A 26,052-nucleotide genomic window follows, 5' to 3' on the forward strand; every position below is an offset into this window, starting at 1 on the left:
AAAACCTCGATTTAAAGAATAAATTTGAAAATGGCGGCCCCCATGCAACAAAATAATGGGTTAATACTGCCATCTCCTTTAACTGCTCAAGAAAGATCAAATAGATCTGTATTTGGTAAAACATTAAATTTGTGAAGTCATTCTTTTTAGATTATATCCATGTAAGCAGCTGATCACCAACGAGATAGACGATCTATCGATTATGTTCGATTGTCTCCCCTTTTCCCACGGCACAGGACTTGTTTATGTCAATGTTTTTTTTTCACACTTGTATAATTTTTCGCAGAGTGTGGAAAGTAAATCCCCCGTTGACAGTTACAAATGCCTGTGCCTTTTCCAGTAAAATATATAATAACTTTGAAGATGGTGGCCCCCTTCCAATTACATTTATACAAGTTATATCGTCTAGTCATATGTTTTCGTATCATCCATATTTCATCGGTATCAGGTCTTTTCGCACCCAATATACTTTTTGACCCTACACGTTTCTCCTCACATGTTCGCCCCTGAAGTCCTTTCGCACCCTACACGTTCGCGCCAAATTTGTATTAGAATTTCATTGAATAATTAGATATTTTTTATATGTATATTCACCAAATAATTTTATTTTCTTGAATAAAATTGGAGGAATTATCACATTTTTTTTTTTTTTTAATTTGATGGATTTTAAACTATAAAATGTTAATTATGTACATCATTCTCAGTTAATCAGCAATTCAGTACCATTGGACTTTGATGATAATTTGTGAAGAAAATAAAGGAGATATTGGCAAATCTGATGTGTTATTCTTTTCTACTAATGTTGAATAGATATTAAAGATAATTTAAGGATGATAAGTGGAGAAGAAAGAAATTTACAAGAGTTTTAAAATAAAAAAAGGGTGTTTTGATGGCGTCCATTTTGGGACATTTTTCCATGGTCATATTTAATCATATTTTTATGTCATTTTTGTATGCACAACCAGGGCAAGTTAAGGAATAATAAAAACTATATACTCAGATTTACTTGTTCATGTATAAAATATAATAAACAGGGCATTATTAATATATATATTTTAGTAATAAAAATTAGTGTATGGATGTTACTGCATCGGTCAAACCTTAGCTAATTTTGCGATAAATATTTACACAGAACAGAATGTGGACAACACTATTCGCAAAGTAAACAGGGGTTTTGTTGTTCTTTAGATGTATTTTGTAAAATGATATGACATGCAGGGCTTCATAATAAAAAGAAATCGTCAATCTTTTACAGACGTGGTAATATCGGTCAATAATTAACATCCAAAACGAATCCTCGTTTACTTCCAATATTACAATCGTCCGATATCCAACCCCCCTAAATGAAAGTTTGGACTCGTCCAAAAAGATGTCATCGATCTTTGTGTACACAAAGCAGCCGTGGGACTTTCGAAAATGCGAGTTAAGTTAAGTTCGGTCAGGCGAAAGCAAATTGTAACATCCAAAACTTAATTTAAATTCATTGATATTGTAACAAATACGCAACTAAATGGTAAGTTTTCATTGCGTGATCAGTTATTTACGTGGTTCAATATATAGGTAAATATAATATGACGGAAATTGCCAATTTGACGATAAACAACACAGATGCATATGGACGGTGACATTTTGACCTGTAAACCTTTTTGTGGATGTTATATTTTGACGTGATAAGCATGTGGTTGCGTAATGTCCGTACGATTTTAGTTAAAAATAAGTTATATATTAAAATATGTATCTGCACTATTTAAATATCGTAGCACTGGATGATGAAAAATAAAACAATATCCAAAGTTATTATCTGTTTTATTATACAATGTTCAAATCAATGATCAATGTTTTGGACATTACTGTTTTACTCGAACAAGTAACATCCAAAACAGGGAGTACAAACTAACCCCATTAAATTATAATTGAGGGAATATAAACAAGGTACTATTATTTTACAATAAACTAAAATTAGTTTAACATGTGTATGGTTTAACCATTGCTCTGGAATATACTTCTAATTCTGTGACATGTTTTGGACATTACTGTTTGATGCACAAACACTTGTTTTGGATGTTATTGTGACCTAAATTTTACTTGAACAAGTAACATCCAAAACAGAAAGAACAAACTAACCCCATTAAATTTTAATTGAGGGAATATAAACATGGTACTATTATATTATATAAACTAAAATTAGTTTAACATGTGTATGGTTTAACTGTTGCTCTGAAATATACTTATAATTCTGTGACATGTTTTGGACATTACTGTTTGATGCACAAACTCAGGATATTTTTTATGTTTTGGATGTTATACAAATTCCATTTTGTCAATTGTCAAAATGTAACATCCATGACATCCATAATAATTCCGTAAAAAAATATATGCAATAATGAGTATTTATTTGAAAAGTCCAATGTATCTGTTTAATGAATAACCACAACAAAATCTTATAAATTCTCCTTTAAAAATAATTGACACACAAACTGTTGAACTAAACTTTTAATGTATTAATTTTGAGTCACATCCACAACAACAAATTATACATAATTACTCCCTTTCTATTGTAATATCAGTTGATAAATGATTTTAATTTTAAAGATATTAACTTCTTTATCTAAAATATATGAATTATTCTATTGAAATTGTACATTTAATGCATATATGATACTGTCAATGAAAAATATATAACATCCAAAACACAGAGGGTACTGTTAAAAAAATTCAATTAAAATATATTTCCACATACTGAACTATCTTTTTATTATTAGAACCATAAAGATCAATGTTTTAGTCTCAATTTGAGACCAAAAAATGGACCAAAAGCCAACATTTATATTTTTCACCAAGGTATATAAAAAAATGCTGAATAACTGAGAATGACCCATATGATTACTGCCTAATTTGGTGTTATTTTTTAGTGATTAAAAATTATGATTGTAAGTCTTTTAACTTGCTTTGATGTAAATAACTGCATATATTTAGCTTGGTATGACTAAATCTTTGAAGATTTTAAATTAAAAAAAATCATAAAATATAATTGTTTTTAACAGCTGTCTCCTTTGATCTTAATATCGTGTTTCTTGTGGTTAGGTAACGTTAGTGACGTTAGTTACTAAGCAATTGTACAGTGGCAAATACTTGACAGATCTCATGTGTGTTTAGACAAGTATGACAATATGACAATATGAAAGCCAAATATTTATTGCAACACACTTTCCAATACTCGTTTACAAATTATTAAACACAAAACCAATAAAACTTTGACTCGATCATTATCATTTTTTCTGCCAAAAAAAGATATGAAGATACAATGACATTATGTACGATTTGTATTTCATAGTAAATGATAGTATAAATAAAATTTGGGCAAAAACGTGGTGTAGGGTGCAAACAGACTTTGGGGGACGAACGCATAGGATGCGAACGTGAATGGGCGCGATTGGTTTTGATTGCACACGTGTATATTGTGGCAGGTTTTTTCATTTTCTATATTTGAAACAACAACAACACTACAACTTGACAAATTTAAAACATATTCAAAGTCGCTTTAAAAGACGCTAGAACAAATTTAATAAAACTGACCAGATTAGCCATTTTAATTTAAAGCCAAAAACATGCCTCACTGAGTTCACAAGTCGATAAAAACTCAACAGTGAAATCCTTTAGCAGTTAAAAATTTTATTAGTACGAAAACCCATCACATGATGATACTTATAGGCACCTTATTTAATATGAGGCAGGCATTACCAGTGAAAGGGGACAAAGTCTGTATACCTTTTTTTATCCGTCCGTTCGTCCGTCCGTTCGTTCGTCCGTCTGTCCCGCTTCAGGTTAAAGTTTATGGTCGAGGTAGTTTTTGATGAAGTTGAAGTCCAATCGACTTGATATGATCTTTCTAATTTTAATGCCAAATTAGAGATTTTACCCCAATTTCACGGTCCACTGAACATAGAAAATGATAGTGCGAGTGGGGCATTCGTGTACTGAGGACACATTCTTGTTTTTTTTTTTTATTTCAACCATGTATTTTAACTTCCAAATATATATATGTTAAAATATTTTTTTCATTGGGTAACGTTTTATCATATCAAAGAATCATTAAAAATGAAATTGGTATTGTGTTCCTTCCTATATTTTACTAGACTGATTACTATATATTTTATGCAAAGTCTCAAGACAACAAGACTGGAAAAAGGAAGTAGATTTCTACGCAAATGCGGGATTCAAAAATAGTAACAAAAAAAATTACGATTTTGAGTTCATTAGTACAATGAAATTGTCCCAATTTATTTTTTTTGACATCGACGTCAAAGCAAAAGTTTAAAATAGCCTTCCAAGACGTCATAATTATTTGGACTACTAACTTATATGACTTTTTGCTAGGCTATTTAAGTATTTTATTTTTTTCTGTGACACCTTCCTAGGTCTACAACTCACAGGGTAAAAAAATAGCCTTGCAAGAGGTCATTATACTTTGGACTAGCAGCCCCCATGCAAAAAACACTCAGTGAATACCACCTCTGTTATCAGCTCAAGAAAGGTCTAATAGATCTGTTTTTTGTAATACTTGAAAAATTGGAAAGTCATTTAAATATTTTCTTTCAAAATATCTAACAAAATAGACAACCAACTGTTAATGTTAGATCAGTGGTACTGATAAAGTAAGAAACCGAATTGAAAAGAAATAGATCGAAATGAAATATGGCAAAACAGAATGGAAAATGGCGAAACACAATCAATATGGAATAATATATTTTAAGCCTTATAGCACTTAACCCTTACTATGCAAAAAGCTGATAGATATGTCTGCAAAGTAATCCATACAAATAAGACAACATGACTGAAATTATTAATTATCTATTGAAGGAATAATTGCCCTAATTTTCACCAATTTTTATTTAATTTTTTTTGAGAAACTTTGGTAGATCAAGAGAAACTGTGAAACACAAAAATGTTTAGCAAAGTAAAACGTACACATAAGTTGATGTGACTATTCGTGCATGTCTGTCAGTTTAATAAATTACCTTTTTTTTTCAGTTTTACAAAACAGGAAGTTTTAAATTATACATGTATGTATTTTAGCTTCAAAAATTTAGATTTAACTCAACATTATTGTTCATAATTTCAGTCGGGAACATTCCGTATGAAGCTACAGAAGAAAAGTTGAAAGAAATATTTGCTCAAGCTGGACCTGTTGTTAGTTTTAGGTAAGAATATGATAAATAATTATAAAATTGAGAATTTCAAATTATCTACATTGGTGAGGTAAACACAAACTTTATACTAACCTAGCAAGTTTTTATACGACCGCAAAATTTGAAAAATTTTTCGTCGTATATTGCTATCACGTTGGCGTCGTCGTCGTCGTCGTCGTCGTCGTCGTCCGAATACTTTTAGTTTTCGCACTCTAACTTTAGTAAAAGTGAATAGAAATCTATGAAATTTTAACACAAGGTTTATGACCACAAAAGGAAGGTTGGTATTGATTTTGGGAGTTTTGGTCCCAACATTTTAGGAATTACAGGGCCAAAAAGGGCCCAAATAAGCATTTTCTTGGTTTTCGCACTATAACTTTAGTTTAAGTTAATAGAAATCTATGAAATTTTGACACAAGGTTAATGACCACAAAAGAAAGGTTGGGATTGATTTTGGGAGTTTTGGTTTCAACAGTTTAGGAATTAGGGGCCAAAAAAGGGCCCAAATAAGCATTATTCTTGGTTTTCGCACAATAACTTTAGTTTAAGTAAATAGAAATCAATGAAATTTAAACACAATGTTTATGACCACAAAAGGAAGGTTGGTATTGATTTTGGGAGTTTAGGTCCCAAGAGTTTAGGAATAAGGGGCCAAAAAGGGATCCAAATAAGCATTTTTCTTGGTTTTTGCACCATAACATTAGTATAAGTAAATAGAAATCTATGAAATTTAAACACAAGGTTTATGACCATGAAAGGAAGGTTGGTATCGATTTTGGGAGTTTTGGTCCCAACAGTTTAGGAATAAGGGGCCCAAAGGGTCCAAAATTAAACTTTGTTTGATTTCATCAAAATTGAATAATTGGGGTTCTTTGATATGCTGAATCTAACTGTGTATGTAGATTCTTAACTTTTGGTCCCGTTTTCAAATTGGTCTACATTAAGGTCCAAAGGGTCCAAAATTAAACTTAGTTTGATTTTGACAAAAAATGAATCGGTTAGGTTCTTTGATATGCTGAATCTAAAAATGTACTTAGATTCTTGATTATTGGCCCAGTTTTCAAGTTGGTCTAAATCGGGGTCCAAAATTAAACTTTGTTTGATTTCATCAAAAATTGAATAAATGGGGTTCTTTGATATGCCAAATCTAACTGTGTATGTAGATTCTTCATTTTTAGCTCACCTGGCCCGAAGGGCCAAGTGAGCTTTTCTCATCACTTGGCGTCCGGCGTCCGTCGTCGTCCGTCGTCGTCGTCCGTCGTCGTCCTGCGTTAACTTTTACAAAAATCTTCTCCTCTGAAACTACTAGGCCAAATTTAACCAAACTTGGCCACAATCATCATTGGGGTATCTAGTTTAAAAATTGTGTCCGGTGACCCCGCCAACTAACCAAGATGGCCGCCATGGCTATAAATAGAACATAGGGGTAAAATGCAGTTTTTGGCTTATAACTCAAAAACCAAAGCATTTAGGGCAAATCTGACAAAGGGTAATATTGTTAATCAGGTTAAGATCTATCTGCTCTGAAATTTTCAGATGAATCTGACATTCCGTTGTTAGGTTGCTGCCCCTGAATTGGTAATTTTAAGGAAATTTTGTTGTTTTTGGTTATTATCTTGAATATTATTTTAGATAGAGATAAACTGTAAAAAGCAATAATGTTCAGCAAAGAAAGATCTACAAATAAGTCAACATGACCAAAATGATCAGTTGACCACTTTAGGAGTTATTGCCCTTTATAGTCAATTTTTAACCATTTTTCGTAAATCTTAGTAATCTTTTAGAAAAATCTTCTCCTCTGAAACTGCTGGACCAAATTATTTGAAACTTGGCCACAATCATCATTGGGGTATCTAGTTTAAAAATTGTGTCCGGTGACCCCGCCAACTAACCAAGATGACCGCCATGGCTATAAATAGAACATAGGGGTAAAATGCAGTTTTTGGCTTATAACTCAAAAACCAAAGCATTTAGAGCTAATCTGACATTGGATAAAATTGTTAATTAGGCAAAGATCTATCTGCCCTGAAATTTTCAGATGAATTGGACAACCTGTTTTTGGGTTGCGGCCCCTGAATTGTTAATTTTAAGGAAATTTTGCTGTTTTTGGTTATTATATTGAATATTATTATAGATATAGGTAAACTGTAAACAGCAATAATGTTCAGCAAGGTCAGAGTTACAAATAAGTCAACATGACCAAAATGGTCAGTTGACCTCTTTAGGAGTTATTGCCCTTTAAAGTCAATTTTTAACCATTTTTCGTAAATTTTATATATCTTTTACTAAAATCTTCTTCTCTGAAACTGCTGTGCCAAATTGATCCAAACTTGGCCACAATCATCTTTGGGGTTTCTTGTTTAAAAAATGTGTCCGGTGACCTGGCCATCAAACCAAGATGGCCGCCACTGCTAAAAATAGAACATAGGGGTAAAATGCAGTTTTTGGCTTATAACTCAAAAACCAAATAATTTAGAGAAAATCTGACATGAAGTAAAATTGTTAATCAGGTCAAGATCTATCTGCCCTGAAATTTTCAGATGAATTGGACAACCTGTTTTTGGGTTGCGGCCCCTGAATTGGTAATTTTAAGGACATTTTGCTGTTTTTGGTTATTATATTGAATATTATTATAGATATAGGTAAACTATAAACAGCAATAATTTTCAGCAAAGTAAGATCTACAAATAAGTCAACATGAACGAAATGGTCAATTGACCCCTGTAGGAGTTATTGAACTTTGTAGTCAATTTTCAATCTGCTTCCTTTGTTTAATATTCACATAGACCAAGGTGAGCGACACAGGCTCTTTAGAGCCTCTAGTTATGCCCCACCTACGATAGTAGAGGGGCATTATGTTTTCTGGTCTGTGCGTCCGTTCGTCCGTCCGTCCGTCCGTCTGTCCCGCTTCAGGTTAAAGTTTTTGGTCGAGGTAGTTTTTGATGAAGTTGAAGTCCAATCAACTTCAAACTTGGTACACATGTTCCCTATGATATGATCTTTCTAATTTTAATGCCAAATTAGAGATTTTACCCCAATTTCAAGGTCCACTGAACATAGAAAATAATAGTGCGAGTGGGGCATTCGTGTACTGAGGACACATTCTTGTTGGTCCTGTTTTCAAATTGGTCTACATTAAAGTCCAAAGGGTCCAAAATTAAACTTAGTTTGATTTTAACAAAAATTGAAATCTTGTGGTTCTTTGATATGCTGAATCCAAACATGTACTTAGATTTTTGATCATGGGCCCAGTTTTCCAGTTGGTCCGAATCAGGACCTAAAATTATTGTATTAAGTATTGTGCAATAACAAGTCTTTTCAATTGCACAGTATTGCGCAATGGCAAGAAATATTTAATTGCACAATATTGTGAAATAGCAAATTTTTTTTTTTAATTAGAGTTATCTTTCTTTGTCCAGAATAGTAAGCAAGAAATATCTAATTTCACAATATTGTGCAATAGCAAGAATTTTTTCAATTGGAGTTGTCTTTCTTTGTCCAGAATCAACTTAAATCTTTGTTATATACAATATACAATGTATATTCACTTTTTACTACCAACTGATAAATTAAAATAATCTTTACCATTCAGTGATAACAAGCAGTTATTTTACATCTTAATATTTTATGATGTATTTAAATGAGTAGTTATTGTTGCAAACTCCATTAGAAATTTTAATTGAGATTAGTTTTGGAATAAGGGAAAGGGGGATGTGATTAAAAAAATTGCGTTCAATTTTTCTCATTTGAAATTTCATAAATAAAAAGAAAATTTCTTCAAACATTTTTTTGAGAGGATTAATATTCAACAGCATAGTGAATTGCTCTCAGAGAAAACAAAAATTTAAAGTTCATTAGAACACATTCATTCTGTGTCAGAAACCTATGCTGTGTCAACTATTTAATCACAATCCAAATTTAGAGCTGAATCCAGCTTGAATGTTGTGTCCATACTTGCCCAAACCGTTCAGGGTTCAACCTCTGCGGTCGTATAAAGCTACGCCCTGCGGAGCATCTGGTTTAGTTTTAAAGCAATTTTGATTCTGTACAGTAAATTATTATTAGAATACATTAATCCTGCAATTATTTCTTCATTATATAAAGTGCACCATTCAGTAAATTTTTGATGAGTAATCTTTGTACTCAATTTAAAAGTGATGATCGAAGTAAAATGTGTTTTTTTTGTGTTTTCAAATCTTGGTGAAATTATAGCAACTTGCAAACAATTTTTTTTTATTTGTAACAAATTCAAATATAGTATATTTCTTGTTCACTGTTAGACTTCATAATAATTGATCCCCCAAATTAGATTTATTTGTCAACAGTACGGTTGTCTATGTCTTCCTATTGTCAGATTGAATAAAGTTTGTTGTTCTTATTAGAAAAAGTTTTGGTGCTGATTGATGCCTTTTTCTTGCAAATCCTTATCAACATGATAAATATATATTCATCATATTTGTATGTGAAATAAATCACATTATTTTTTTCATATAAGAAATGTAAATTTTTACTTCAGGTTGGTGTATGATAGAGAGACTGGCAAGCCTAAAGGATATGGGTTCTGTGAATATCAAGACATTGAGACAGCTCAAAGTTCCATGAGAAATCTGAACAACTATGATTTTAATGGACGTCCACTGAGGGTGGGGGTAGCTGCAGGGGAACAAAACAGAGATGAGATGAAAGGGATGCAACATGCTATAGGCGGACCTGTCATGGAGGTTTGTATGATGTCTTAACATTGAGAAGAAAATGGCATTTGTTGGTCAATGTTTTGCTGTCAATTTTTTTTGTCTAGACTGCAACAAAAGTGGTATATATTTTTATCCAGCTTTGTATCAAGCTTTATATTTTAGAAGGTTAAAAACCTTAATTAATCATAACCAGTGATTTTGCTAGCGCTTGTCACTTTCGTAATTTATGAAACGGTTTTCACATTGCCAAAAGTATTTCAAATCAATTTCGTCACTTAAAAATTTTGAAAGTTTAAAAATATTTTCAAATACTATAAATTTACCTGTCTTTATATTTTTAACAAGTTTATGACCCCCAGGTATTTATAAACATTTGCAACAGCCTGAACAGGTACCGGTGTTACAAGTTGTGATTACAACTAATTTGCTTATGGCCATCCGATGGGTCACTAATCTGTTAATTATTAGTGAACCTTATTATTGACCATCATAATTATTTTCCCCAGAAAATTCAGTCAGTCTGCATTTCATCATCCAGGAGTATAGTTTTGTCATTTAATCAAAATTGTTTTCCCCCAGACAGTTAGCATTTGAATTTCAATATTTCTCAAGGGATCACATTTTCAAGTTTGTTTGTCGTAGATTAGTCATTCAAAAGCATTTACGTCATATTTGATATATATTTTCATCAAAAACTTTCGACAATTTCCATTTAAAATATAGAACTTTATTCAAAACGTTCAGAAATGTTTTCACGAGTCAAACAGGTGCTTCCTGTACTGTGTGCTACGCATGCATGAAAGTATTCCTATAACTATTTATAGACACCAAAAACGTAAAATACGAAATTATTAAGTATCAATTAAACGAGAGAGACAAATATATATATACCTTACTAACAGTCAGGGGTACTACTTTTACAAGTTATTTTTAATTACTTGAAGAAGTAATATTAATATACTTATATAAGTAAATCTGTAGGATACTTATACACTTGTAGAAGTAAAAAAAGTCATCCTATCTTCTTTTATTGATTTTTTATGATTTCTTTGCTCTAATGGAATTTTCAATTATCTGCCCTTTGCAAATGTCTTCATCAATCATTTAAGTGTAATTTCATAGACAATGAAAATCCCATTTGTCTGTTATCTTTAGAACACTGCTCATGTACATGCCCCTAAGGAGTAATTTTTGTGCAATCAGTTTCTTTGTTGAATTAATGAGATGAAACATTGAACTCTAATAAAAAAAAATGAGCAAACCTGGGAAAAATCATTCAAGACATGAACTTACATCTCAAAACTTGGTGACTTTAGTGGGATTGTAAGAAAATTTACTTATACAAGTAAATTTTTGAGAAAATTAAGGGAAGATTATTTAAACATTATTTATTTACTTATATGTGTATATCTTTTTTACTTCTTCAAGTAAATAAAAATAACTTGTATAAGTAGTACCCCTGACTGACTAAAGGAATTTAAATCGAAAAATGATAATTTCCTGATGAATCTGGACTCGTTTTGAATATATGTATTATGCACGTGTCACTTCCAATCCCGTTTTCATTTCATTTTAAAACAAAAAGTAGATGATCTATTGACTATTCTTGATAGTGATTTGTATACTACTCCTTACATTCATTATAATCGTTTCAAAAAGGATTTTATACAATTCCAACTTAATAGAAATGATATCCAAATATCGATTTAGATATTTTATAAGGATTATGATTATGCAATGAGATAATCTAACAAGTTAATTTCTGCTGTGATTCCTTGTTTAAAAAAGATGGAATCCAACTTTTGTTGATCAGGAATGTCCCCTGGAACTAACTGAAGAGAAATTGTGAACTAAATTTCCTGGTCCTATCATACTTCCAAGTCAGAATCTTTCATAATAAGAGCCAATACAGTCAAATTATACAATAACTGCCAATCATGCCTATTAAGGCCTTCAAAATCTGACAAAGTCAAAGATGAAGCTAGTAATACACATCCTTGGTTCCTTGCTGTTACACAAAAACAGGTTAAATTTAATAGCGTCAAAAGTGACTTAAGCCCTCAAAATCCTAGCTTAAATCCTGATCATAACTTGTATGCAGATACCTTATGTTTCAAAGTGTTTGTCTTTCATATGTTCATTGTACTTGACCTCGTTTTCATGGTTTAAAGGGGCACTAGCTACGATATATATATAAAAATAAAGTATGATTTTTTTTAGATCAATCATTAATCAAATTGGAATAATGAAATAATAATTTGCTTTTAGCAATCAATTACCTTTAATTTTGTTGAAATAAGCGATTAAACATAATTTTTGACTGATTCACTTGCAAGTGAAAACGTCATCATCATTCTAACCGGTATTCATGTGAACTTCAAGTTAACCCCTAGCTAGAGATTGACAACGCATGCATTGTACGTGTACTGGTTATTTAAAGAAAAAGAATGTCAACAATGAAAGTAAAACTACGGTAAATCATTTGATTACTAATTCGATGCACATAAAATCATTCTTATATGGTTAAAAATAATGAGAAACATCTATTTTTAATCTATAAAATAAAATCAAACAGACCTATAAAAATGCAATTGCACGTGTTGGTTTAATCTATTCGTATCTTTATTTTTGTTTACATCGCTTATATGGTCATCTGAGGTCAAATCGATAGTTAATTAGATGGCGTCTGGACTAAAATACACACGAAACGAACCTATATATTATCTACCCCATGCTCTGTAAACTGTTTATTTTAGACTTTTGATAGTTTGGATAAATGTTTTACATTGTTATAAACCAAATATGAGAATTTGAGTCAAATCGGTTACAATGAATTTGACAGCTAGTGCCCCTTTAACATACTTGACCTCATTTTCATGGTTCAACGTACTTGATCTCATTTTCATGGTTCAACAACAGCTTGATCAGAAACTACAGTTTTATTGTCATGTGAATTTCTCACTTATTATGAGTAATAGGATAAAAAGATATATATGGGAATCTTCAAGGTCTTCATGTCCGTCAGACAGGGTTCACTTTACCGGACCTCATTTCATGGATCAGTGGTCAAAACTAAAGTAACATGATTAGGTCTGTTTCTCTAATACTATATGAGGTGTAATGAATGATTTTAATGGGTACATGTCAATCTGTCAGGTTTCATCCAACCTTGGGCTCATTTTTATGGTTCATTAGTCAGTGTTATAGTTTTTGTGTTTTTGTCTGTTTTTCTAATACTAATAACATTTGTCTGCTATACATGTATTTGGTGTATAGAATAATTGTAAGGTGTCCATTTCTGGTAGGTATGATGTGACCTTGACCTCAATTTCTTGGTACATTGTTCGATGTTAAGTTTTCATGTTTTGGTCTGTTTTTCAATATGTCGGCTGTATTTGGTGTATAAAAAAATTGTAAAGTGTATATATGTTACAGTGAATTTGTATAATCAGGGATTATGTAGAATCCCTGATTTTTCAGGGATTATGTAGAATCACTAAAATCATTAGTGATTATATAGATTCCCTGAAAATGACCAGTGATTTTACATAATCACTGATAATTTATATGATTATTCTACAAATTCCCTAATAAAATTTCAGGGATTATCAATAATTAAAAGCTTCAAAGATGATATCTAAAACCAATTACACTAGTGGTTCCAGCAAGGATTTGTATAGTTTTACTATACAAATCATTGGTTCCTGGAAAGGGAGATCCCAAAAAACTAATGGTCAATATTCACGAAAAGAATGAAGAAGAATATCGCCTTGCTATATAGCATGGAAACCTGCTCGGATCTTTGATACAAGAAATCAGTTTGAGGTTGATGATTTCCCTTCATTGGTACAATTTGTACCTTCAGATGTTTGTGCTGAAAACTCTATTTCTCTGAGACGTGCCGTACAATCTGATTTGATGTGGAGGACAAGGTTTTTTTTTTTAATTTTGATATTGTGGTAAAAAAAAAATGTGAATTTGATAGATATGCCAGTAGAAAATCAGGGTAAATGTGTAATAGTCGATGCCATCCAAATTTAGTTTGTAAATAAAATGTTTCATATTAAAATAATATACATAACATTAACATTTATCAAAACGACTGTACGCATAAAAATAGTTTTAATGACAATTTCATTTTATTTCATATTCTCAACCTAAAAACAATTACTGACATTACTAAAACAATACGATAAAAAGAATAATCATTATGCAATTTAATATTTTCATACTAACTTCATCAACCCGCCCGTGTGGGCTCGCTTGGTATTATTAATACTAATACAGTCAATATCAAAAAGGATTCGCTTGATATTATTACTGATAAAGTCAGTATTAATAACAAAACATCAAATATTTTATGTATGTTTTGCTTATCATTTAATTATATTGTGCTTATCATTTAATTATTTTGTGTATAACATTTCAATATTTTTGTGTCTTTCATATTAAAGAATTATGCCTAACGTTTTACAATATTAAGGTTATTATTATGATATATTAAGGTAAACTTTTAAGATATTTCAATTTTTTATATATTTTAGTATCATTTCAGTTATTCTGTATAATCCCTGACGTTTTTTCTAGTGATTATACATAATCCCTAAAAGTTTTAGTGATTATATATAATCCCTAAACTACCCAGTGATTATACATAATCCCTGAAAATTTTAGGGATTCTACATAATCCCTGGTTATACAAATTCACTGTAACATATATATGTCTGTCTGACGATTTATCTTACCTTGACCTCATTGTCATAGATTGTTAAAAATGTTAAAGGTTTATGTCATACTTGTAGTTAAACCTTTATCTTTAAGACTTTCAACATAAAATTAATGGTAAGTAAAGTAGGCAAAACATTACAGCATGTACACTCTTATTGTGTTGAGGAGGTTGTTGGGCCAAGACCTCAGCATACTGTTTCTGTTATAAGTGGATTTAACAATTTGTTAAAGTTTGTGATTTTAAATAGGTCAGTTGAAAAAGATATTTGTATTAATTTTTTCATTAAATGATTTGACACAGTTCCCTGTTGTGGTTTATTGACTCAAACTATTTTAGTAATTAACATGTATAAATGTTTTACAAAATGAAAAAAATATTTTTTTCAGAGTCCTTATGGTGAACCAGTTGAAGCGGAGAAAGCCCCTGAGGCCATATCAAAGGCTGTTGCTAGTCTACCTCCAGAACAGATGTTTGAACTTATGAAACAGATGAAAGTAGGATATACAGTATTTTATGTCATTTTTGGAACTCACAATTTCTTTTCTTTTAAAAATGTTTGAACATTGCAGATTATTTTTTTACATACATGTTACTGTTAGAGTCCAAGAGATCCTTTTGCTAAAAATAGCTTAGCAACAATCACAGTATTGGCTAATCCAGAGCAAAAGCTCATTAAAAAAATAGAGATAATGCAGGATAAGAAAAATTAACATTAAATAAATCTGACTGCATGGTAAGAACAATTTATATTAAAAGTGTCTGTCTGTATATCTGATTCGCAAGTAGAAATTAATACATTTTGATGGACTAACTAATTGAAAACATGTTCAAAAGGTTTGATACTTCATTCCATGTTGAATGATTGCTCATTAAATAATAGAATTGTATGTTTATAGATGTGTATCCATGTTGAATACTCATTAAGTACTGTAAATTCAGAAATTATTGCGTGCATTTATTATTGTGATTTGTCATTTTATATTTAAATGTGATTTTAATTTTTACAATTTTGAGAGAAATCCTGTTTAATTAATATAAAAGATTTCAAAATGCAAGTTTGAATTATTGCGTTTACTACTCTGTCGCATATATCGCAATAATAAAAACCTCGCAATAATTTGTGAATTTACAGTATTAGAATTGTATGTTTTATATAGATAAGTATTATATTTGTATGTTTATAGATGTGTATCCAAAATAATCCAACAGAAGCCAGAAATATGTTACTTCAGAATCCTCAGCTAGCTTATGCTTTGTTACAGGCCCAAATAGTCATGAAAATTGTAGATCCACAAGTAGCCATGGTAATTAAATTACTTTATTCTTTTCATAGAAATGGCTCGGAAAATTTTTGACCATTATGAAAAAATATATTTGAAGGTTCTAAATTTAACATGTCAAAATCCATAGAATTTTTTAATAATTTGTCAAAATGTAGTTTATATCATGCTTTTATAAGATTGAGATATAAGAATGCAGCCATGTAGTTGAGAGGAAAAATAAAGAACTAAAGAAGGCCAATGGCTGAAACGTCTTGAAAAATTGGTTTATTAATATAATTATAAAAGAATGAGTCACTGTGATTTTTTCACACAACAGGTTGTGTAAAAATGTCAGATTTTGTATAGATTATGATTATGAAAACCCAATTTTGTGTGATAAAAAAAATTGTGGAATTGTACCAAACTTGGACAGAAGCTTGTTTATGATCAGAAGATAATATCCAGAAAAATACATCATTGAATTTTAAGATAAAATATGAGAAGATATATAACTCTAATAAAATAGTTTCTGAAAAAAGAAAAAGAAAAAATAGGGTCACTTGACTCATTTCTTGCTACATTAATATGAAGTAGGTAAATTCACAACACATTCTACTTTAAATGTGACTTAATCTGAGTTATCTCCCCTCATGTGACAAAGTTAAAAAAAAATAAGTAAAACAAAAATAATCTGTTATTTGTAAAATACAGCTGTAAATATGAAAAAAACCCCATCATTTTCTGTATTAACATGTAAAGTCTTGCAAATGAATTACATACTTCTTTAAAATGTTGCACATTTAGTTAAAGATCTGAACGGATTGTTCTCTGCTATTTCAAAATCCAAAATGGAGGGAGACACCTAAGCTACAATGTACCTTAACTAGCAGTAATTGTTATCATGATATCTTCAAAGATAAGCAGAACATGTGAAATAATTCAGTATTCCATTCAATATTTTTCATTATCTGGTCTTTTGAGGTCATTTAAATAAAGTATGCTACAGAATGTAAGTCAAACTGATTATCAGTGATTATATTATAGGCAATGTTACACAGAGACCAAACTCAGATTCCACCAGCATCATCAGCAGCTGCTTCAACAGCATCGGCCACTCAGGTAAGTCAGAAGTTAGGTTGTCACATGGCAACAGCTTTGGCCACTCAGGTAAGTCAGAGGTAAGGTTGTCACATGGCAACAACTTTGGCCACTCAGGTAAGTCAGAAGTTGTCACATGATGAGTTATTATGGGTTAAATATACCATGTAACATCATTTTATTTACATATCATTTTACAAATTAAAAAGATTTAGACAGAATTTTCAATTTAAAATTGTATACATTTTTTTACCTCTTAGAGTAACACCAAAACAACTTCACTTATTGAAGCTTTTTTAATTCAAAAATAAAATGAATGATGACAAAAGCTCATTTTGTTAGAAATATAGAGATTATACAGTAAGTGTTAATGATCTATTTTATTTTTTTTACTGGCCAGAGACCACAATTGATTCCTCTATTATTTCTTTATAACGTTTTGTGGCATTGAAAATTTTTACCTATTCTTTTTGTCTAATTTTTTGTTTGTGTAATGTACAGTACAAGTCCAAAGATATATAAATTGCATGTTAACATCATACAAATTTGGCAAATACACATCCATACTCCTTAGGAAAGTCAAGAGATGTTACGAAAAGTGTTAATATTACCTTTTTGCACCTGGCCTAACCACTCTTTCCTTATCAAAATCAGTTAAAATACAACATCCAAAGGTTTATTTCAGCTCTCTTCTTTCATTTCCACCCCAGAAAAGCTAAGAAATGAATGATGAAGGGAAAGAAAAAAATAAAGAAAAAATACACTATATTTAAAGAGAACTATATTCGTGAACAACGAAAAGCGGGGTCATTAATTGTGGTCTTGAGCCTACTCTCCCTTTTACTCTGTTTGGCATTAGAAACGATTCCTTGTTGGTCGAGTGGTCTAAGCAGTCAAACTACTGTGTTACTTACCTGTCAACATTAAGGTTGTGGGTTTAAATTCTATATGTGTGTTTGACTCCAATCTAAATTGACTATGATTGTCAGTTTTCAAAATGAAGGTCTCTCCGGGCACTCAAGATTCATCCACCAATAAAAATTGACTGCTAATTATTAACTCAGTAGTGCTGAAAGTGGCTTAAAACACCAATCAGTTATTCAATCAATTAGAAACGACTTTCTAAAAATAGTTATTAGGGGGTTTTTACTTGTGTTTTTTTGTTTGACATCATCTAAGGAGATGTAGGAATTGTTAGAAGTTGAATTTAATTTCATTTATTTACCAATAAACTTGGATAGTTGTTATGTAAAACTCACTAAATTTTGTTGGTTTGTATTTTAGCCAGGAACTATGAGTACAGCAGCTGGAGTAGCAGGAATGATGAACCAAATGGGTCAGTTGGCAGGTATGTATAATATACCCTTGTATAATAGGAATAATGAAACAAATTGGTCAGTTGGCAGGTATGAATAATATACCCTTATATAATAGGAATAATGAAACAAATTGGTCAGTTGGCAGGTATGAATAATATACCCTTATATAATAGGAATAATGAAACAAATTGCTCAGTTGGCATTAAAAAAATAATTGACAAACTTCATTCTGTATTAAAAAGAATTCTTTAATAGGATATGAAAAACTGTTTTTAGTGCAATATTTCTGCCAAGTTTAATTAACAATTCTTGATGAAAGAACATAAATTGGTTAGCTTTATAGGGATGAACTAGTTGTGCAAAATAATGACCGTACTTAAAGTATGTCTGAGCTAGCTGTAGATTATCTCTACAATTTGTGGAAAATGGTATGATCAATGTATATTGCTTTCTTGTGAAAATTTGATTGACTATTTGCATAATTATGTATGTTATTTGTTAATGCAGAAACTTATTTTGTTATAGGAATCAGACCACAGACTTCTATTCCTCAAAGTATGGCTGCAGCTATGAGTATGTCCCAACCGATGCAACCAACCATGGGAGGATTAGGATCAAGAATGGGTATACCAGGTCTACCAGGGCTACCAGGGCTACCAGGCATGCCCGGTATGCCAGGTATCCCTGGGCTTCAACCAACTCCAGATTTAGGTGGACCTATGAGAGCAATGATGGGTAAATATAAAATACTATTGGTCCATGAACACACATTGTTCAAAACATATGTCAAACAGTGGGCACATTAACCCTAGTACTGCAGGACGCCGATAAAGTGACGACCTGTATAACTTTAGTATACTGCCAGTCGATATATTGATAACTTCCGGTAGTTCACTCATTACCGGTCATCGCTATATTGACTTTCTATACAAGGTAAAGGTTTCGAGTTCTAGCCAATCAAATCACGCAGCTATTCTTATTTTTAGTCAATATTACATCAGAAGAAGGATTTCCCCGTATAAAGATGTTTTCATTGGTTGCTTCCAGCATTCCATTCTAAAATTATTTTGATGACAAAATTGACCCCATAGTTTGTTTTCATTCGAGTTTGAAACAATGGAAGTCGTCAAAGAAGTAGCGGATGGAGATGTGTTTTTATAGCAAGTAGACCCTGAAAATTGTGATTTTGTTGAAGAAATAATTCTAAATGATGATTGTAATAAAGGACTTTTATGTTTTGATGAGGATGATCTAGAAAATGATGAAAAAATAGCGATGTTTAACACGTGGAAACCTGGATACACGTGGTCTCGCTTTTGATGCTGTAAAGAAGTTAAAACTCTGCCGTTGAACAAAATCCAGTGATGATAGGATTTGGTCAGAAAGGACAATAACATTGAAACCACACTCGTGGTTCATATTCAAAGTTGACATGAAGTCGTGTTTCACGAAATAATGAAAATATAATATTGAAACAGCTATTTGACTTTTAAGTGCTAATTAAATATAAAGATAAACAAATATGTTTAATGATCAAATAAATAAAAACATAATTTTTCTACTTTAATTTGATTTAACTAAATAATTTCATAATCCACTGTCACTTATTTTACACTATGAAATTCTGCATTCAATTCTGCAAAACAAATACATTCAATGTTATTTTCTAAAATGTTCAGAAATTAAAGAAAATTAACATGGTGTAAAACTGATAAATTTCTGGAAAACAACTCGGCACAGTGAGATGCAGAAGCTAATTAGCATCATGGCACTGCAGTGAACTGATAATCTATTTATAGCTGGCAGTACTAGGGTTAAAGTTGTTAACTTATATGAAAAACTAGATGTGTCAAAGCGACACGAATGGCCCTGTCCTAAAAAGTTGAAAAATCTGCAATTTCAATAACACATGTGGACACAAACATGATGGTAGTCTCATATAACAAAAGTCAGCTCAAAATCTGGATGGGTATTGAAAAAAGTCTGTTTAACTGTGATTTTCAAAGTTGTAAACACTTAATTTTTGCAAAAATTAGCAAGGCGAAACAAAACTTAAACTTGATCTGTAACTCATCATGGTTAGCTCACATACCAAAAATCAGCCCGATATCTGAAAGCATTTAGAAAAAAAGTCCGTATAACTGTGATTTTCAAAAATTTATCAAAGTCCAAAGCCCTAAATTACAGAAAAAATTAGTTGTGCGGAAAAAAACTTGAACTTGATCTGTAACTCATCATGGGTAACTCACATGCCAAAAATCATCCTAATATCTGAAAGCATTTAGAAAAAAAGTCTGTATAATGGTTTGTTGCGGAATGACGGAATGATGGACAAGGGTAAAACTATATGGCACCGACAACTTTATTGCTGGGCCATAATTAGGAGACTGCCAATGATGCAACTGTCTTCCAGAGAATAGAATAGTTAGATATTAGCAACTATAGGCCACAGTTCAGTTTTCAATGATGAGCAATACCCATACTGCATAGATAGCTCTAACTAGGTATTAACAAAATGTAACAATTCAAATGAGAAAACTAACAGCCAACAATGAACATAAAACAAGTATGATATTCAACAACTGACAACAACAGGATTACAGGCACTTGGGACAGTCGCAAACAGGATGTCACTTGCATATTATGATATAGTGTGACAGTGGGAAAAAAATCTAATTATTTTATGAATAATTCACAGATTTGAAATATCGAAATAAACATTTGACTCACTGGTTTAGAGATGCTAGTTTAAAGAAATCAGTATTCTTACAAATGCAGACTTCTTAGAGAAGAAATGTAACAGACAAGGGGGTCTTCAAACATTAGCTATTTGTCCTGTTTTTCCAATTGCCTAATTCTCCGAGGTCATTGCTGGTAGTGTAACGGAATAATTCTTGATTATCTTTTTTTGTGATTTATCACCTGTTGTTTTTCTCCTGATCACTTGAATCATACTCCCTTTAAGAAGTAATTTGTGAAATTTTTAATGCAGTACTAATATCACTATTGTAGGAGGTCCGATGGGAAATATGCCTAGACCTTTGAGACCAGAAGGTCCTGGAGCAGACATGAGGGATCCTAGAATGATGCCACAACCTCCCAGAGGAATGATGCCACAACGTCCAGCTGCTCCTTCACTGGCTTCAGCAGGTGCTTTAAGTAGTCTGCTTGTAAGTAATATTTAAAAGGGATTTTTTTTTATTATTACACCCTGCTACCCTGCTTTAAAAAGGGGATATAAGTCAGTAAGCAGCTGTCAGTAAGTGAAATTTAAGAGGCAAATAATTTGCAGGACTTCATAGAACCTTTTCTCATAGTTTCCAAACTTTACATGTGTAATTTGGGGTCTTAACAAAATTTGACTCATTTCGCATCATGTGGACAAATTGTAGATGCCTAAAGTTTGCTAAGATCTAAGTTTACCAAATCTCTCCAAAACAGGAATAAGAGGACAACTAAAGAAATGCACCATCATAAACAATAATTTATAATTCAACTTTCCTATTGGTTTTGGTTGGTCAAGAATTTTTAACACCAAGGTCATCAAATGAAGAAAAAATTATTTAAAACAAACATTCTCAAGAAACTTAATTAAATTTGAAAGCATTGAATCATAAAAGAAGTAAAAAGGGGTAACAATTAAAGTGAACTGATTCAGTGTTTTTGATCCAGATTTCACAGTTCACTAAACATGGAAATGTGATGCACATCAATTAAGTACAAATATATGACATTTTCTTTTTTTGTTAGAATGTATATATACATTTATCTCTCATGCTAAAAAAAAAGTGAATGTTGCATAAATATTCCAATGCCTATCTACCTCAAATAAAAAAAAAATCATAAAAATTGATTTCATTGTTTAAAACCTCTAACAATATTTTATTGTGTTATCAGGGTTCTGGTGGATTACAATTACCTTCAAACTTTGGTTCTGGTGGACAGATATCAGCACAAGACCAAGAAAAGGTTCGTTTATTTCTTCATGTAGAATACATATTGTGAAATAATTCTTGTGACTTAATTTGTAGACCATTATTCATGTATCAAGTATTAAGATATTGAAACAATAATTTTTCCTTTGTATTACCTTATATTATTAATTCTAATTTTAACTAATTTGATTCGTTAAGGGATAGTCACATGTTAAAATATATTTTCGAAGGTAGATAGAAAATGGTGGATAGCAAAAAGCATATTGCACGGCAAAAACCATTGCACGGTTATTTTTAGAATATTTAAAAACCTATATACTTTATGACATCATGCAATGAATTTCTTGATATTGTTAAAAGTTTTATAAAAAAATAGAGATATATGATCTATTATTTAAAGAAAAAAAATCTTCAAATACATAAAACAAAAACAAACAAGAGGCTGTCACAACGACAGCAAACCGGATTTATTAACATTACTTTGTGTCCTGGCAATATCACAAGAACCATTACTGATGAATGGTGAAAGTGAAAATCGTCAATATCAAATTTGACCTCCATTTTGTCATCAGTATCAACATATTAAAATTTGAAAAGCTTAAATTGAATGGTTCATGAGTAAATGCAACAACCTGAATGGAAACGCCATTTTACGATCTTTCAAGAACCATAACTCCTGAACGGTAAAAGTCAAAATCGTCATTATTGAACTTGACCTCTATTTTGTCATCAGTAACAACATATTAAAATTTCAAAAGCTTTGGTTGAATGGTTCATGAGAAAATGCACGGACACGACGGGAAAAACCATTTTTCAATCTTTCAAGAACCATAACTCCTGAACGGTAAAAGTCAAAATCGTCATTATTGAACTTGACCTCCATTTTGTCATCAGTAACAGCATATTAAAATTTCGGAAGCTTTGGAAGAACAGTCCATGCATAAATGCACGGACACGACTGAAAACTCCATTTTTCAATCTTTCAAGAACCATAACTCCTGAACGATAAAAGTCAAATTCGTCATTATTGAACTTGACCTCCATTCTTTCATTAGTAACAACATATTAAAATTTGGGAAGCTTTGGTAGAACAGTTCATGCGTAAATGCACGGACAACTGCATTTTTCAATCTTTCAAGAACCATAACTCCTGAACGGTAAAAGTCAAAATCGCCATTATTGAACTTGACCTTCGCCGTACATCCCCAAATCAATAACCGACATTTTTGTCACAAAAATCCGGTTAAAAAGTAAATGAAATTACAACAAATATGTTGTTAATATTGTCTAGGAGACCATATGAAAGCTATATATAATTCCAACAAAATCACTGAAATGACAATTTTGATACAAATATAGTCGAAAATTAATAATATAACAGTTATAGCCTATGTATGAGGTCAATACAGGATATATGGACCTTGGACATACTTTGACCTTGGACTTCGTCCTCAGTCAATATATCCTTGTATCGACCTCATACAAAGGCTATAATTGTATAGTATAATTTTATGTTCTGCAATTAATGCATGTATTTTTGTGTTATTTCACATGCATTTAATTTTGTTTATTCCTTTATGGAGTTTTATTTTAATGTGAACATTTATATCATTCTGTAGACAAGTAGAAAGGTTCAAACTATATTCTGAAATTCTTTTGTAGGCTGCCTTAATAATGCAAGTGTTACAGCTTACAGACCAACAAATTGCCATGTTACCCTCAGACCAACAACAGAGTATACGGATATTAAAGGAACAGATCTCGAAAAGTTAATAGACAATTTATTTTATTTTTTCATGTACATATGTGTTTTCTCATTAAAATCACTGAATAGACAATTTATTTTATTTTTTCATGTACGTATGTGTTTTCTGATTAAAATCACTGAATATGGTTGTTAAAATTATTTCAAAGTCATTTTTAACCGGATTTTTGTGACAAAAATGTCGGTTATTGATTTGGGGATGTACGGCGGTCGGGCGGGCGGTCGGTCGGGCGGGCGGGCGGGCGGGAATCAAATGTTGTCCGTGCATTAACTCATGAACCGTTCAACCAAAGCTTTTAAAATTTTAATATGTTGTTACTGACAACTAAATGAAGGTCAAGTTCAATAATGGCGATTTTGACTTTTACCGTTCAGGAGTTATGGTTCTTGAAAGATTGAAAAATGGAGTTTCCAGTCGTGTCCCTGCATTTACGCATGAACTGTTCTTCCTAAGCTTTCCAAATTTTAATATGTTGTTACTGATGACAAAATGGAGATCAAGTCCAATAATGGCGATTTTGACTTTTACCGTTCAGGAGTTATGGTTCTTGAAAGATTGAAAAATGGTGTTTCCAGTCGTGTTCGTGCATTTACGCATGAACTGTTTTACCAAAGCTTCCCAAATTTTAATATGTTGTTACTGATGACAAAATAGAGGTCAAGTTCAATAATGACGATTTTGACTTTTACCGTTCAGGAGTTATGGTTCTTGAAAGATTGAAAAATGGTGTTTCCAGTCGTGTCCGTGCATTTTCTCATGAACCATTCAACCAAAGCTTTTGAAATTTTTATATGTTGTTACTGATGGCAAATTAGAGGTCAAGTTCAATAATGACGATTTTGACTTTTACCGTTCAGGAGTTATGGTTCTTGAAAGATTGTGAAATGGCGTTTCCATTCACGTTGTTGCATTTACTCATGAACCATTCAATCTAAGCTTTTCAAATTTTAAGATGTTGATACTGATGACAAAATGGAGGTCAAATTTGATATTGACGATTTTCACTTTCACCATTCATCAGTAATGGTTCTTGTGATATTGCCAGGACACAAATAAATATTAATAAATCCGGTTTGCTGTCGTTGTGACAGCCTCTTGTCTATACCATGATATGAAAGTATTGAAAATTACAATAAAACAAGAATGTGTCCCAGTACACGGATGCCCCATCAGCACTGTCATTTTCTATATTCAGTGATCCTGAAAATGGTGGAAAATCTCTAATTTGGTATTAAAATTAGAAAGATCATATCATAGGGAACATGTGTACTAAGTTTCAAGTTGATTGGACTTCAACACAAATGTTCAACTTCATCAAAAACTACCTCAACCAAACACTTTAACCTGAAGCGGGACAGACGGACGGAAGGACGAACAGAGGGACACACAGACTAGAAAACATAATGCCCATAAATGGAGCATAAAAAATTATACAAGCATTCTGTGGTCCCGTACCAGTTAAAAATTCATTATTCTGGAGTTATTTCCCTTTTTAAATGGAACCAGTTGCTCTGCAGGGCGCAGATTTATACAACCACAGAGGTCGAACCCTAAAAAGTTGGGGCAAGTATGGACACAACATTCAAGCTTGATACAGCTCTGAATTTGGATTGTGATTAAATAGTTGACACGACATAGGTTTCTGACACAGATTGAATGTGGTCTAAGAACTTAAACTTGAAAAATTTTACATTGGACATTTACCTTTTATGGTCCAATATCCAAAATCTAAATACATGGTTAGATTCAGCATATCAAAGAACCCCAAGAATTCAATTTTTGATGAAATCAAATAATGTTCAATTTTGGACCCTTTAGACCTTAATGTGGACCAATTTGACAACCACGCCCAAATATTAAAAATCTAAATACTTGGTTAGATTCAGCATATTGAAGAACCCCATATATTCAGTTTTTGTTGAAATCAAACAAAGTTTAATTTTGGACCCCGATTTGGACCAACTTGAAAACTGGGCCCATAAAATAAAAGTACATGTTTAGATTCAGCATATCAAAGAACCCCAAGAATTCAATTTTTGTTAAAATCAAACTAAATTTAA

At 31.6% G+C, this 26,052-nt stretch overlaps 1 protein-coding gene across 1 annotated transcript; it reads left to right on the forward strand.

Annotated features, from left to right (window-relative positions):
• On the forward strand, positions 1-24,064 carry LOC139492273 (cleavage stimulation factor subunit 2-like). The gene is made up of 11 exons (XM_071280490.1): positions 1-115; positions 5,123-5,201; positions 9,706-9,910; positions 14,999-15,106; positions 15,797-15,916; positions 16,919-16,993; positions 18,257-18,320; positions 18,817-19,026; positions 21,304-21,461; positions 22,189-22,260; positions 23,889-24,064. Exons 1-11 carry the CDS (start codon positions 31-33, stop codon positions 23,997-23,999), a joined length of 1,287 nt encoding a protein of 428 aa, XP_071136591.1. The 5' UTR covers positions 1-30; the 3' UTR covers positions 24,000-24,064.
• Positions 24,065-26,052: the final 1,988 nt, after the last annotated feature.

This window comes from Mytilus edulis, chromosome 10 (assembly GCF_963676685.1).
Source record: "Mytilus edulis chromosome 10, xbMytEdul2.2, whole genome shotgun sequence".
In the NCBI taxonomy this organism is placed as follows: Eukaryota; Metazoa; Mollusca; class Bivalvia; order Mytilida; family Mytilidae; genus Mytilus; species Mytilus edulis.

What these genes read in the sequence shown, in the direction of transcription:
- LOC139492273 (XM_071280490.1), top strand. Translation starts at nt 31, where the DNA reads ATGGCGGCCCCCATGCAACAAAATAATGGGTTAATACTGCCATCTCCT. An exon ending in CCAAATGGGTCAGTTGGCAG is followed by an intron (nt 18,321 to 18,816) that starts GTATGTATAATA and finishes ATTTTGTTATAG; the next exon opens with GAATCAGACCACAGACTTCT. An exon ending in ACCTATGAGAGCAATGATGG is followed by an intron (nt 19,027 to 21,303) that starts GTAAATATAAAA and finishes TCACTATTGTAG; the next exon opens with GAGGTCCGATGGGAAATATG.